Genomic DNA, 14,600 nt, shown 5'->3' with positions numbered 1-14,600 from the left:
CATACTCCCGTGCCCCATAGGGTCTTTTCGGTCAGATCCCTCGTCCTCTATCGATCTGTCATGATCCCAGCTCTAAGTCATAACTTCTGTCCCCCGCGAGGAATCACGTCCTCCGAGGGAACCGCTCAGTGGGAACCCCCGCCCTCGATAGTGCCCAGGGCTAGTGGGGATCTTGCCTTCCGTGGGGCCCAGGAGGAGGCCCTTTTGGAACCCAACAGTCGGGATGTACATGTCAGGGAGAGCCCACTGCGTTGGGATCCATTCCCTTATGCAGTTTAATGATCAAAAAATCCCGTTTTTCCAAAGGCCGCATCCTTTGAGAGCCTAGCCCAGCAGAAGGAAAAGCTGCTGCGCTAGTGGTGTGGAGCGCTGGTCACTCACACATGGGCGATAGGCTTCCAATCCGTGACCCAATCCTGCCCTCATATGCTTCCTTCCCGTTGGATGACGTCTGGTTCTCGCCCCGCCCTTTCTTGGGTACGTTCAAGGCCTGGGGGCTCAGATGGTGAAGAATATGCCTGCAATGCGGGAGATGTGGGTTCGAGCCCTGGGTCGGAAAGGTTCCCGGAAGAAGGGAATGGCAACCCATTCCAGTATTCTTGCCTGGGGAAGTCCATGGACAGAGGAGCCTGAAGGGTTACAGTCCATGGGGTCGCAAAGAGTGGGACACGACTGAGCGACTAACACTTTCACTAACACTTTTCAAGCAAGGAACGGCGCTGGCTCTTCCTTTAAGGGGCTTGGCCTGTAGAAGGCGGGACCCTGACCGTCTTGGTCTTTGATTGGCTCAGCCCTCGCCAGAGCTGCTTCCGGATTGGCTGGCTCATGTGTCTCTCCCCTCCCTCCCCGAGGTTTCCGCTTCCTGTTCTGACGGACGCTCCGGCCGTAACGATGATCGGGGACATCCTGCTGTTTGGGTAATTAGGGGGACCAGAGGATGGGACATGAGGGCCCTTTACGGTGGGGGGCGGTATAAGTAACCGTATTCTTCCTCTGCAGGACGCTGCTGATGAACGCCGGGGCGGTGCTCAACTTTAAGCTGTGAGTAGGCCGCGTTGGACCGTGGCTCCATCCGGGGGAACTGTAGCCCCGCCCCTGCAAGCGTGAGCCTGCCCTAGGACCCCGGCCCCGCCCCCAAGTCCCGGCCTCTAGTTCCGCCTCCGTTCTGGTCCGTCTTCTAAGATCCTCTGCGCCACCGCAACTTGAAATCCAGACTCTCAGTTCCCCCGGTATCCCTCTGCTCGCACCCATGAGAGCCTCAGGCCCATCCCCCGAGAATCTCTTAGCCCTAACGTGTATCCTCAGCCCCACATCTGGCACCCTCGGACCACCACCTCCACCTCGTCAATGGCTGTAGTCATAGCTATGATTGGCGGGGCAAGTGGTGGTCCAGGGAGGATCACTGAACTGCTCGAAGTCACAGTAGACCAGCGGTAGGGCTAGAACTCTCCTCTGAGCTGGGGATCAGGGCCTGGGGACCAAGTGATGTGTCTGTCCTATTGAAAGTGGACGCTGTCTGCTTCTCTTTGTAGGAAAAAGAAGGACACGCAGGGCTTTGGGGAGGAGTCGAGGGAGCCCAGCACAGGTAAGGCCTCCTATCAGGACTCTGAAATTGGTACATTTCGGAGAGGACAGTTTTTTCTCATCAGTTTTAAGTGTGTGTGGTGGGGGGTGGCCTGAGTTTGTGCTGTTCCTTCTACCCATCTTTGTCATCCACTTGTTTCTCTTACCAGGCCTCCTTGCGTAGATCAGCATTCATATCACTTTTTACAATTATAATTTTCTTCTGTCTGTGCTATCATCTGGCTAATATCTACTTCTCACACTTGATCTTAAGCTCCAGAAAAGAGGTTCCAGCTTGTTTTGGCTTCCTTGTGTCCTTGAAGTTCCAACATTCCAGTGTGAATGAGTGAATATCCTCACAAATAAGTATTACCTTCAGAATGCTGTTGTTATTGTTCAGTCGTTCAGCTGTGTTCAGCTCTTTGCAACCTCATGAACCAGAGCCCCCACAGGGCCCCCACAGACCCTTTTTGTGGGATTCTCCAGGCAAGAATATTGGAGTGGGTTCAGAATGCTGTAGACCTGTTTAATTTTCAACTAGATTAATTTTCTAGTAGATTAGCTTTCAAATAAGCCAGGAGATATCATATAAAAATTCAAATGTAAATCAGAACATTCTACTACTTGGAGATCAAGAGACCTTTTGGCATCTGTTGAATGGGAGTTGAGAAGCAGGACCCCATCGAAGTGGGGCCTGTGGACTCTAGCTTATCCCAGCCTCCGCCCCTTATCTTTATAGCATTTTACCCACCTGGCCCCTGGTGGTCCTCGAATGTATACTTGCAGCTAAAATGACTCGTATAACTTTGGAGTCTAATGGGACCTGTACCTGACTGTTATATCCATTCATCCATTCATCCACCTAGCATTTATTGAGCTCCTCTTATATACTAGCTACTGTGCTGGATGCTGGGAACACAGCAGGGAACAAGACAGAGGTAATTCCTGCCTTTGGGTTGTGGTCACACAGAGTGGGACAAACAGTTCCTCAACAAAGAACAGACAGTAAAGGAGAAGATGTAGGATAGCAATGGGGTTGCTGCTCCAGCTTCCTTGTGTGGAGCCAAGGTCATGGGTGCTATGATGGAGCATTGCATGGGGACAGCAGGAACCCTGAGGAGCTGTGAATCTGAACAGACAGTCTGACAGCTCTCCTTTATCGGGGGCTTGCCTGGTGGTGGCCGCCTTATTAGGTTCTTCCTACAGGTATTTCATTCCACCTCTGTTTCTAAAAGGCAAGGAGCATTTCCTGTGTTACAGATGAGGAAACTGAGGCTCAGAAGTGTAGCTCAACTTTTTTGTGGCTACCCAGCAAATCAGTGACAGCATGAGGATTTGAGCCTGGGTTTTTCTGTCTCCAGAGATTGTCCCCTCAGTCACTAGACCGTCCGTCTGTTCAGTCATTCATACATGCATCATTCATTCAGCAGTTGTGTACGTTGCTCGCCACTACGTGGAAGGCACTATTCTAGCTTAGAGGTAGCAGGAGCATTGATGACAAGGATGGTCAGAACAGCGACTTTCCTCTGACTGGGGGCTTCTTGCAAGGCTCCTTCAAGCTAGGACTCTGTGTGGGCTGTTGCCCCCACAGAGAATGCTCCTCTCTCTCCATCGTCTGCTTGGTTGACCCCTGATATCATAGTGACTGCATTTATCAGAGCATGCTATATAATGGGCACTGTGCAGTGGACTTCCCAGTCCCGCATCACCCCTATTTACATTGGAAGAAACTGGGGCACACATAGGCCCAAGTCACCTATGCGGAAGGGCAGCAAACTTCTGCCCATATTTAACATCCGAGCCTCTACACTTTCTCAGTGAGACTTCTGACCCCACCCCCCTCCTGACGCATGTCAGGTTGGGAACCCCATTATAGCTCCACGGCACTCATAGTGAATTATCAGTTATGTGGTTACTTGTTTAGTGTTTGTCCTACCTGTGAGGTCCTTGGGGCGGGGATACCCGTCTCATTCCTCCCTGTACCCCCTAGACTAGTAGCCTTTAATCAGCCTTTGTTGAGAGGGATAGAGGCCATTTTTATGATCCTGGGCTCAGAGAAGGGCCTCACCAAGCATTGCCTTGCAGACATCCTGGGGATGGACCTGTCTCTGACATTTGCAGTCCGTGCTGGGCCAACACTATGGAGGGTGTGTTTCATGTCACTAACCCCATGACTTGGACAACACTGTTGTTTAGTCACTCAGTTGGGTCCGACTCTTTGCAACCCCATGGACTGCAACCCACCAGGCTCCTCTGTTCATGGGATTTTCCAGGCAAGGATACTGGAATGAGTTGCCATGCCCTCCTCCAGGGGATCTTCCCCACCCAGGGATCAAACCTACGTCTCCTGCGGCTCCTGCATTGCAGGTAGGTCCTTTACCACTGAGCCACCAGGGAAGCCCCTTTGGACGGTGCTGGACTTGTCTAAACTATGTTGAGCAAGCCCTTGTGCTGCTTCTATGCTTGGATGGTGCAGCAGCGCGAAGTGGCCATCATGTTGGGTTGCTCTGGAAGTTTCCAAGCTCCTGCCCGGTATTCCATACTTCCCAGACAGCCCTGATCTATGGATGGCACTTGGGGTGCCACCCTTGTGGAGCACCTCATCTGGATCTGTTCATCTCATTCTGGAGGCCTTAAGAGGCTGGGTAATCAACTCAAAACCCCAGAGGAAGGTTCTGGAATCCAGATCTCTGGAATCTTTTTTTTCCCCTAATATTTATGTTTTGTAGTTGTGTCAGATCTTAGCTGTGGCACACAAGGTCTTCACTGTGGCATGTGGGATCTTTCGTTGTGCACAGGCTTCTCTCTAGTGTGTTGTATGGGCTCAGTAGTTGCAGCACACGGCCTCTGTTGCCCTGAGGCATGTGGGATCTTCTTGCCCCAACCAGGGATCTAAGCTGCATCTCCTGTATTGGAAGGCAGATTCTTAATCCCTGGACTGCCAGGGAAGTCCCTCTGGAGTCTTCATGTACCAAATTCCCTCACCTTGGAGTGGTTTCTATTCCTTGGCATCAGTGTGTACTAGAGTAAATCGTCACCAAAGCAGAACTGTCGTTTTACTTGCCTGAACTACTATGCTTTTTCAGTTGTAAGGGGTTTCCCTGGTGGCTCAGATAGTAAAGAATCCATCTACAATGCAGGAGACCAGGCTTCAATCCCTGGGTTGGGAAGATCCCCTGGAGAAGGGACTGGCTACCCACTCCAGTATTCTTGCCTAGTGAATTCTATGGACAGAGGAGCCTGGCAGGCTACGGTCCATGGAGTCACAAACAGTTGGACATGACTGAGCAACTAACACTATCACTTCAGTTGTAAATCCTGGAAACCAGCTCAAAATGTGTAAATCGAATTGAAACATCCCAGGGTAGCATGGTCTTCAGACACATGTGTATTCAGGGCTTACACCAGACCTGTAGCACGTGACCCTCCCCAGCTCTTATTCCTCCTGGGTTGGTTTTACTCTCAGGCTGGCTTGTGCTGATAAAGATGACCCTTGACCCACATTTTTTCTGTGGAGGGCCAGATCATGAACAGTTGAGGCTTTGTGGGCCATCAGTCTCTGGTGCAACACTTCACCTCTGTGATTTGGAAGCTGCCGTGGACAATATGTAAATAAATAGGCATGGCTGTATTTTAATAAAGTTTTATTTACAGACATGAAAATTTGAATTTCATGTAATTTCTTGTGTCTCACTAAACGCTTTGTTGATTTTTTTTTTTAATTATTAAAAAAAAAAATTTCTTCACTCATGGGCTATACAGAAGTAGGTAGCAGAGGCCAGTTTTGGCCTGTGGACCAGCCATGGTTTTCCAACCCTTGCCTTAGAGAATTGGGCTTCCATCTTCACAGCCCAGCAACCCTGGCAGAAAGCAGATGCCTCTTTCCCAGTAGTTGGGGCCAAAGTCCCAGGGCCACCTCTCACTGGACAGATTTGGGTCATGTGCTCTTCCCTGAGCCACTCAGAGGCTGGGGGCTTGGTCCTCTCTGGGGGTTGGTCAGTGGCATCTATAGCCTGCATGCTCAGGGTTGGGGAACAGAGGTGGCCCAAAGGAAAAGCCATGCTGCTGCTGGAATACGGGGGCAGTGGGTGCGGGGCGGGCAGGGACCCCAGAAGTACACTGCAGTGGTGAAAACAGAAGTGTTAGCACTGCTTGTGAAAATGCTTTCTGACTTCCCAGGTGACAACATCCGGGAGTTCCTGCTGAGCCTCAGATACTTTCGAGTCTTCATCGCCCTGTGGAATGTCTTCATGATGTTCTGCATGATCGTGTAAGTCCAGCCCGCCTGTCTCCTCTGTCATTACTGTCCTCAGTGTCGTCCTCTAGAATGATCCCGTTGATGGTCGTTCTCTGTCCTCCCAGTCTGCACTTCTGTGTCATACTTTGTGCTTTCAAAGTAACTGTCTATGCTTGAGAGGGAACTGGGGTCTACACGAGTTAGACTATGTCCCTGCAGTCCAGGCTGAAGCTTTGATTAGAACATGGCGTTCTCCAAGTCCTGGCTATGCCCGGGGCCTTGGCGGGAGCTGCCAAGAGATGCCTTCCCTGGAGCCTGTGGCTCCGTCACCTCTTGCCAGCTCTGTTGTGCTTAGCCTATGCTTGGCGTTGGCCAAAGTGGAAAATATGGCTTGAGAGACCAGTGTGCTGCTGGGTTTTGCTCCCACCCTGCTGGAAGCCAGCAGAAGTGTATTCAGAATTTATTTCTGTTTTTTATGCCTATTTATATTTTTCTCATTAGGTGAAAAATATCCAGTTGGATTGGTTTTCCTGTCAGTGTCAGGGCCATAATTCCAATACTGCTGTTAATGAATTATGAGACTCAAGGGAAAAAAAAAAAAACAAGAGAATCAGGGGTTCTGGGGCATGCTGGGCCCACCCCTGTGTCCTTTCTCTAAAGAGGAAGAGAATGAAAAGTTGGCTGTCTTGAGTCATTGAGATGCTGAATTTGCGGTTGCTGGGTGGTCCTTGTGTCAACCAAGTAGCTGTTTAAGGGGATGATTCCAGGGTGTAGGAGGTCCGGTGAGCAGGGGTTTCTGTGGCATTAGAAAGTATTTTAGAGGCCAGAAAGAGGACTGTAAAGTATGCCTGACAAGTATTAATTGCTCACTTGTGTCTTGACTCTCTGCAACTCCATGGACTGTAGCCTGCTAGGTTCTTTTGTCCATGGAATTCTCCAGATAAGAACACTGGAGTGAGTTGCAATGCCCTTTTCCAGGGGATCTTCCCGACCCAGGGATCAAATCCGGGTCTCTTGCATTGCAGGCATATTCTCTAGTGTCTGAGCCACCAGAGAAGCCCAAAAATATGCTTGGAAAGACCCTTTTGGGAGTTTGGATGAGGCCTACCTGGGTACAAAGAGGGCTCATGAAGAGATCAAGGAATTTGCAGGAGTGTAGGAAGTATAACTAAGTTCTCACAGAAAGTAGAAGTGTTGGGGAGCTCCTCCTTCATTCATTTATTAGTATTTATTCACAAGTGTCTGTTGAGGGCTGTGCTCCAGGGTTACAGTTGAGACCGAAACAGCCACAGTCCCTGCCTTCAGTGAACGCACTGGTCGCTCAAATGGTTAAGAATCTGCGTGCAATGCAGGAGATCCAGGTTCAAACTGTGGATCAGGAAGATCCACTGGAGAAGGAAATGGCTACCCACTCCAGTATTCGTGCTGAAAAGTCCCACAGATGGAGGAGCCTGGCGGCCTACAGCCCGTGGGGTCGCAAAGAGTGAGACACAACTGAGCGACTAACATTTTTCTTTCAGCGAATGCACAGAATAACAGGGGCATAGCAAGAAAATAGGAAAAAAATCAATTACGAGGTGGAGAATTGAAGGGGGAGGCTCCTGGTTTAGGATGGTCAGGGAGAGGCTAAGAAGATGCCGTTGAAATCAAGACCTAAAGAACCAGAGGAAACCTGCCATTTACAGAGCTGGAGAGAGGCACAGTAGTGCCGGAAGTAGCATGTGAAGGTTCTGGGGCAGAAGAGAGCTCACTATGTTCTCATCATTTTCTCTGTCCATCGGCTTCATCGTCCTTTCCTACCTGACCAGCTTTCTTCACTACTTGCCTGCTGGCTTGTGACCATCAGGATGGTAGCCTTAGGCTTTGTAACCTCTCAGCTCAGCCCAAGGCTAGCTTAGCCAGTAGCCCAGGATCCTGATTTTGATTGTGGCTTTTTATGGATCCCTGACCTAGGCCAACTCTTTTCAGCCTGTGCTCTGAGTGAGGGAAGCTTCTCTCCAGAAAGGGCTCTGTCAGGGAGGTAGCGACCAGCTTTTCCAGGATGTTGAAAAGTGGAAATCACCTAAATCTCCAAGAATAGGAGAAGAGTCAGGTAGCTCAAAAGATACTCATATGACCGATGGTGATGACACCATCATTGATAACATGTCTACAAAGAATTTTCTTTTTTCTTTTTGGTCATGCTCCATGGTTTGTGGGATCTTAGTTCCCCAACCAAGAATAGAACCTGGGCCCTCGGCAGTGAGAGTGCAGAGTCCTAACCACTGGACTGTCAGGGAATTCTGCCTCCCCACTGCCACCCACACGCACACCCAGGAAAATGTTTAGAAAGTAAAGAAGGTGGGATATCACCTGTAGGTACACTCTAGCGTCACACTCTGGCATTGTGACTTGCACACAGTAACGCTGAATAAATGCTGAATGAGTGAGTGGGGGAAGCAACTGCCAGTGAGGAATCGGAAGGATCTAGTCCAGCCTGTCCACTGAGGTAACCGTGCTGTGACTGCTGAGGAAGTCAGCAGGTCCAAGGGGATGGTTCAGTATTCTGTGCACTCACTTTTGTAATTATTGGAGCTGAGCTCAGTTGGAAATTTTTTAAAAGTCCTAAAAAGTTTGAATCAACCCTGAATTTTCATTGGAAGGACTGATGCTGAAGCTGAAGCTCCAATACTTTGGCCACCTGATGCGCAAAGCTGACTCACTGGAAAAGACCCTGATGTTGGGAAAGACTGAGAGCAGGAGGCGAACCGGGCGACAGAGGATGAGATGGTTGGATGGCATTATCGACTCAGTGGACATGCTGCTGCCGCCGCCGCTGTGTCGATTCAGTCGTGTCCGACTCTGCAACCCCATAGACGGCAGCCCACAAGGCTCCTGTCCCTGGGATTCTCCAGGCAAGAACACTGGAGCCGGTTGCCATTTCCTTCTGCAATACATGAAAGTGAAAAGTGAAAAGTCGCTCAGTCGTGTCCGACTCTTAGCAACCCCATGGACTGCAGCCTACCAGGCTCCTCCGCCCATGGGATTTTCCAGGCAAGAGTACTGGAGTGGGGTGCCATTGCCTTTTCCCAATGGACATGAGTTTGCACTAACTCCAGGAGATAGTGAAGGTCAGGGAAACCTGACGTGCTGCAGTCCATGGGGTCACAAAGAGTCAGACATGACATAGTGACTGAACGACAACAACAAAAAGCTTGAAATATAGGGAGAAGTGGAGAAGGCGATGGCACCCCACTCTAGTACTCTTGCCTGGAAAATCCCATGGATAGAGGAGCTCTGGTAGGCTACAGTCCATGGGGTCACAAAGAGTCGGACATGACTGAGTGACTTCACTTCACTTCACTTCACAGGGAGAAAGGTGTCTGAATGTTTAGAGACCAAGGGCACTGATATCTGCAACTTTGAAACATATCCAAAATTATGTAGATGGATAATTGGGTAGATAAACGGATAGATACATGGTAAAGTGAAGTGTAATTGCAGAATGTAGGTCGTGTGTTTGTGGGTGTTTGCTGAACTGTCCTTTTAACTCTTCTTTATGTTGAAATATTCGTAAAAAAATTATGGGCAGGGGAAGATAGGGAGAAAAGGAAAGTGTCAAACCATGGAAAAAGATTTTAAGTAAAAAGTGGAAGTCAGTCTTCACAATTCAGTATCTGGTAGTACTCTCATATGGTTGTGCAACCATAACCTCTAATTCTAGAATGTTTTCACCTGCCACAAGGGAAACCCACTGCCCATTAAGCAGTTCCTTCCCATTCCTCCCTTTCCCACCCTTAGGCAGCGACTGATCTCCTTTCTGTCTCTACTGGATTTGCCTGTCGTGCATATTTCACACTGGTGGGGTCATTATGGCTGTCTGTGTCTGGCTGCCTTCATTCAGCATAACGTCTTCTCCGTTCTTCATGTTGTAGCGTGTGTCACTATTTCATTTCCTTCTGTGACTGAATAATAGTCCATTGTATTGAGATGCCGCAGTTTGTGCATCGGTTGGTGGATATTTGAGATGTTGCCACTTTTTGGCTATTTTGAATAATGCTGATACAAACATTTGTGTACAAGTGTTTATGCAGATTTAAGTTTTCAAATCTCTGGTATATACCCAGGAGTGGAATTGCTGGGTCATATGGTAACTATATTTATCCTTTTGAGGAACCGCCAGACTCTTTTTCAAAGTGGCTCAGCAATTTACATTACCACTAGCAGTGTCTGACGGTTCCAATTTCTGCATGACCTTGCTAATGCTTGTTATTGTCAATCTTTTTGATTATAGCCTTCCTAATGGATATGAAGGTTGATTTACATTTCCCTGACAGTTAATGACATTGAACCATTGGCCATTTGTATATCTTCTTTGGTGAAATGCCTGTTTAGATCTTTTACCAGTTTTTAGTTGGATTATTACTAAAGTTATAATTGTAGGGGTTCTTTTTACGTTCTAGATACCAGTCCCTTATCAGGTAAATGATTTGAAAGTATTTCCTCCCATTTGGTGAATTGTCTTTTCAGTTTCTTGATGGTGTCATCTGAAGCGCAAAATTCTACAAATTTGATGAAGTCCAGTGTGTCTGTTCGGAGAAGGCAATGGCACCCCACTCCAGTACTCTTGCCTGGAAAATCCCATGGATGGAGGAGCCTGGTGGGCTGCAGTCCATGGGGTCGCTAAGAGTCAGACACGACTGAGCGACTTCACTTTCACTTTTTACTTTCATGCACTGGAGAAGGAAATGGCAACCCACTCCAGTGTTCTTGCCTGGAGAATCCCAGGGAGGGGGGAGCCTGGAGGGCTGCCGTCTATGGGGTCGCACAGAGCCGGACACGACTGAAGCGACTCAGCAGCAGCAGCAGCAGCGTGTCTGTTTGTTTTGTCGCTTGTACTTTTTGTGTTATAGCCTCGAAGTCATTGCCTCATCCAAGGCTTCCTGGTGGCTCAGACAATAAGGAGTCCACCTTCAATGCGGGGTACCTGGTTCGATCCCTGCGTCGGGAAGATTCCCCTGGAGAAGGGAATGGCAACCCACTCCAGTATTCTTGCCAGGAGAATTCCGTGGACAGAGGCGGGTCAGAGGAGCCTACAGTCCGGGAGTCGAGAAGAGTCAGATACTACTTTCACTTCACTTTTTAACCCAAGGGCACAAGGACTTTCACCTACAAGTTTCTTGTAAACGTTTATAGTTTTAATAATTAGGTCTGTGATCCATTTTGAGTTAACTTTTGTGTATGGTGTGGAGTGGGGATCCAGCTGCTCTCGTTTGTATGTGGTGTGACTCAGTTGTTCCTTCCCCATCTGTTAGTTTTTCAAATAACCATTTTATCTTGGAAAGAGTTAGGTTTATAGAAATGTCGCAAAGATAATACAGAGAATTCCCTTATACTATTCATTGACAGCACAAGGGTTAGGGGAGTTGACCGTCCTCGAAGTTGAAGATCCAAGTGTAACTTTACAGTTGGCCCTCCATATCGGCAGTCCTGCATCCACAGGTTCAGCCAACCTTGGATTGTGTAGTACTGCAGTAATACAGTTGAAAAAAATCCACAGTCAGCCAACCTTGGATCGTGTGGTACTGCAGTCCTTACTGTTGAAAACAATCCAGTCAACCAGCTTTGGGTCATGTAGCAGTGCAGTGTTTCCTGTTGAAAAATCCAGTCAACCAAACCTTAGATCCTGGAGTACTGCAGAATTTACTATTGAAAAAAAAAACAATATTGAAAAAAACTATTGAAACTATTGAAAAAAAAAAACCCACGTATAAGTGGTCTGGTACATGTTCAAACCTGTGTTGTTCAAGAGTCAGCTGTGTATATTTTTAACAACTCTGTAGTTTTCCCCTGTAGGCCTGTATCATAACCTATATACCCATTCTCAAACTTCATGAACATTTATACAGTTTCTAGGCCTCTCTTGTTCCAGAGTTTTTCAGTTAACAGTTCTCTAATACTTGTTTACTCAAAGGTCTTTTTCATTTATGAAAGTCACCACTGACTTGCAGTGATAGAGCATGGGCTCAAATAAAATGTAGGTACTTTTTAGAACAGTTACTTTTTTTAAAGTGTACAGTTGAGTGTTAAGTGTGTTTACATTGTTGTGTAATAGAGTTACTTGTAAAATCAGAAAATGGTATAAAATAATCTTAGTGTGTTTCTGACTCTGCGGTCCCATGGACTGTAGCCCATCAGGCTCCTCTGTCCATGGAATTTTCCAGGCCAGAGTACTGAAGTAGGTTACTGTTTCCTACTCCAGGGGATCTTCCTAACCCAGGGATTGAACCTGCCTCTCTGAGTCTCCTGCATTGGCAGCTAGGTTCTTTACTACTGGTGCCACCTGGGAAGCCCATAGTAATGGTAACCAGAAAATATTTCCTGACAGCGTTTTCAGGCCTACAGCTTCCCATCCTCATGGAGGTTTGCCCTCTAATTTTTCCAGGCTGTTTGGTTCCTGAGCTCCAGATGCAGAACCGAGAACACACCTTCTGAGTCTCTCTTGCTCCGTTCCTGACGACTTCAAGAATGTTTCTGACCAGAAACCGACTGACCTTCCCAGAAAGTCCAAGCTTGTGGTGGGTGGAAAAGATGTTCGCCAAGATGCTCATGGTTTCCCAGCCACATCGCTGTTTTCTTTACAAAGATGTTTTCTTTGATCGCTGCCTTGAAATGCTGTCTACTTAAGGAGTCTGAGGAGAGTGTATGTAGAGGGCTGGGATAATGTTGCATTCCCCAAAGATAAAAGAACCTATTTAATCAGAGCAGAATCTCTCTTCTACCAGGCTTTCCCTGGAAACCCGTTTCTGTGTCTTTCTTGGTTTATTTTCAATAACCATCCTTTTTTGGTTCGAGTTATATGGATTTGTAAAAATCTTTCTTACCAGGGATCTGAAGCAGAAAGGTTCGCTTTTCGGTTTGATGCAGCCTCTTATTGGACTGTGTTTGTGATGACTGAGCAAGTTCATTGTTGCTGGGTCAGTGTCCAGATTCCTTCCCCATCACAATGGTTTGTGCTCGACGTACTCAGCCACATGGTACCACTAAGGTTGCCCCAGGACTTCGAGGGTGAAGTATTATTGGTTCCCATGGAAGAGAGGTGCAGAGCAGTTGGCAGGGTGGATGGGGGTTTTATGAGAAACTTTGCCTTGCCTGGAAGCCCTCTATTAAAGTAACTTTTGGGGACCATTAATTGTAGAGTTTTTAGAATGAGAGTGATTTATGTGGTGGTACTGGGATCCAGTTCTGAAAGCTTGGTTTCGGGGGTCTGCTTTTTAAGTGGATGATATCAAGATTGACAAACTATAAGCCTCATTTGAGGAAATACAGCATTTTGCACAGAAGCTTCTTTGAATCCGAGTGCGAATTTTATCACCAACATGGCTGTCTGGTGGTCAGCACCTGGATCCTGCAGGTGTTTGATTTATTTGTTGTGATGTGTGAAATCCAAGCTTCTAGGTAACCTGGTGGGAGGAAAAAATAAATATGCAGGCTTTTAGAACTAAGTTGGATTGAAAATAAAGCTCATTTCTAAAAAGGGCCTTTTGTTTATACATTTTTTTAACCAAGAAGTTGACTTTTGTATTTTACTCATTATTTTTTTGTCACTGTCACTGGGTTGTTTAAAAATTATTTTATTGAAGTAGAGTTGATTTAAAATGTTGTATTAATTTCTACTATAGAAGTTGACTTTCAGTTTGAGTTGTTGGGAAACACCTATGGTTTGTTTTATTATGGAGGCTTTCAAAAAGTTAGAGAAGCATCGTTAGATATTCCTTTTCAGATTTTGTTCAGTATATGTTGGGCAAGAATTGGGCGATTAAGATTTTGATGGGTTGCACCTGGAAGAGTAGAATGAGTGAGAGATGATGGAGGGGTTTTGCTAGGCCAGGTCGCAATCACTTATTCTGTTGCTTAGCTAATTCATTCTGTTGGGTTGGCCAAATGTTTCTTTCAGGTTTCTCCACAACATCTTACAGAAAAACCCAAACAAACTTTTTGGCCATCCCAAGACTTCATTTTTGGCCATCCCAAGACTTCATTTGGAAAAGGAAATGGCAACCCACTCCAGTACTCTTGCCTGGAGAATCCCACGGAGGGAGGAGCCTGGTAGGCTACAGTCCATGGCATCGAAAAGAGTTGGACACGACTGAGCGACTTCACTTTCACTTTCACTTTCAATACTTCATTGCTTCTGTCATTTATTCCCTGATCAAATCCAGGCTGAGCATCATCCCATGGTTTGTAAGTTGCGGGGAATGGGGCTGCTGAATTGAGCTTCACCCAGGCTGGTATTCTCGTCAGCAGGAACAGACGTGCCAAGATCTTGGCTGGTCAGTCCTCAAGCCATATGAATGGTGCGAGGAAACCTCTTTGCCTTATTCAGACCCGATGCTGAGGTTTCAATGAAGCGAGGCATTTGTGCATCGTGGAGATGAATCGAACTCAGAGAAGAGAATGCTGTCATTGAGATTTTGCTTCAATAGTTGTATTTTTCTCTGGAGAACTATTATCTCATTGTTCAGTTCTTATGAGCAATGGAGCTTTGGGGGACGCACATCAAAGGCTGTTATACATTTTTAAAGTGGCAACTCGTGGATCTGTATCTTCAGGAAGCTTTTCAGGAACCCACGTTAGCACCAAAGGTTACCTGAGTTTGAGTTTAGGATGCATAGGACCCTACAGCATGCAAGTGCTGGTGTTCTGAGTCTGAAGATGTGGGTTCAAATCCAATCTCTGTGTCTTGCTAACGGGACCTTGACTGATTGCCTCTTCCATGAAAGCTTCCCTGGAAGCTCCTTCTTCCTTGACTGATTGCTTC

At 47.2% G+C, this 14,600-nt stretch overlaps 1 protein-coding gene across 3 annotated transcripts; it reads left to right on the top strand.

Annotated features, from left to right (window-relative positions):
• Nucleotides 1–851: 851 nt before the first annotated feature.
• On the top strand, nt 852–13,319 carry SMIM7 (small integral membrane protein 7). 3 transcript variants are annotated; one of them, XM_005901457.3, is made up of 5 exons: nt 852–917; nt 1,000–1,041; nt 1,533–1,585; nt 5,743–5,833; nt 12,225–13,319. In XM_005901457.3, the coding sequence occupies exons 1-5, from the start codon at nt 892–894 to the stop codon at nt 12,238–12,240; spliced, it is 228 nt and encodes a 75-aa protein (XP_005901519.2). In that variant the 5' UTR covers nt 852–891; the 3' UTR covers nt 12,241–13,319. The 3 variants fall into 3 exon arrangements, 2 of the variants coding, with proteins under 2 accessions (XP_005901519.2, XP_070229361.1); XR_011464723.1 differs by lacking the exons at nt 852–917; nt 1,000–1,041 and adding exons at nt 1,073–1,433; nt 3,837–3,930; XM_070373260.1 differs by lacking the exons at nt 852–917; nt 1,000–1,041 and adding an exon at nt 1,196–1,433.
• Nucleotides 13,320–14,600: the final 1,281 nt, after the last annotated feature.

The sequence above is a fragment of the Bos mutus genome, chromosome 7 (genome assembly GCF_027580195.1).
Source record: "Bos mutus isolate GX-2022 chromosome 7, NWIPB_WYAK_1.1, whole genome shotgun sequence".
Classification (NCBI taxonomy): domain Eukaryota; kingdom Metazoa; phylum Chordata; class Mammalia; order Artiodactyla; family Bovidae; genus Bos; species Bos mutus.
Note: the sequence above shows the minus strand (reverse complement) of the source record. Positions and strands in the feature narration are given on the sequence as shown.

What these genes read in the sequence shown, in the direction of transcription:
- SMIM7 (XM_070373260.1), top strand. Translation starts at nt 1,348, where the DNA reads ATGGCTGTAGTCATAGCTATGATTGGCGGGGCAAGTGGTGGTCCAGGG. An exon ending in GAAGTCACAGTAGACCAGCG is followed by an intron (nt 1,434 to 1,532) that starts GTAGGGCTAGAA and finishes TTCTCTTTGTAG; the next exon opens with GAAAAAGAAGGACACGCAGG. An exon ending in GTCGAGGGAGCCCAGCACAG is followed by an intron (nt 1,586 to 5,742) that starts GTAAGGCCTCCT and finishes CTGACTTCCCAG; the next exon opens with GTGACAACATCCGGGAGTTC.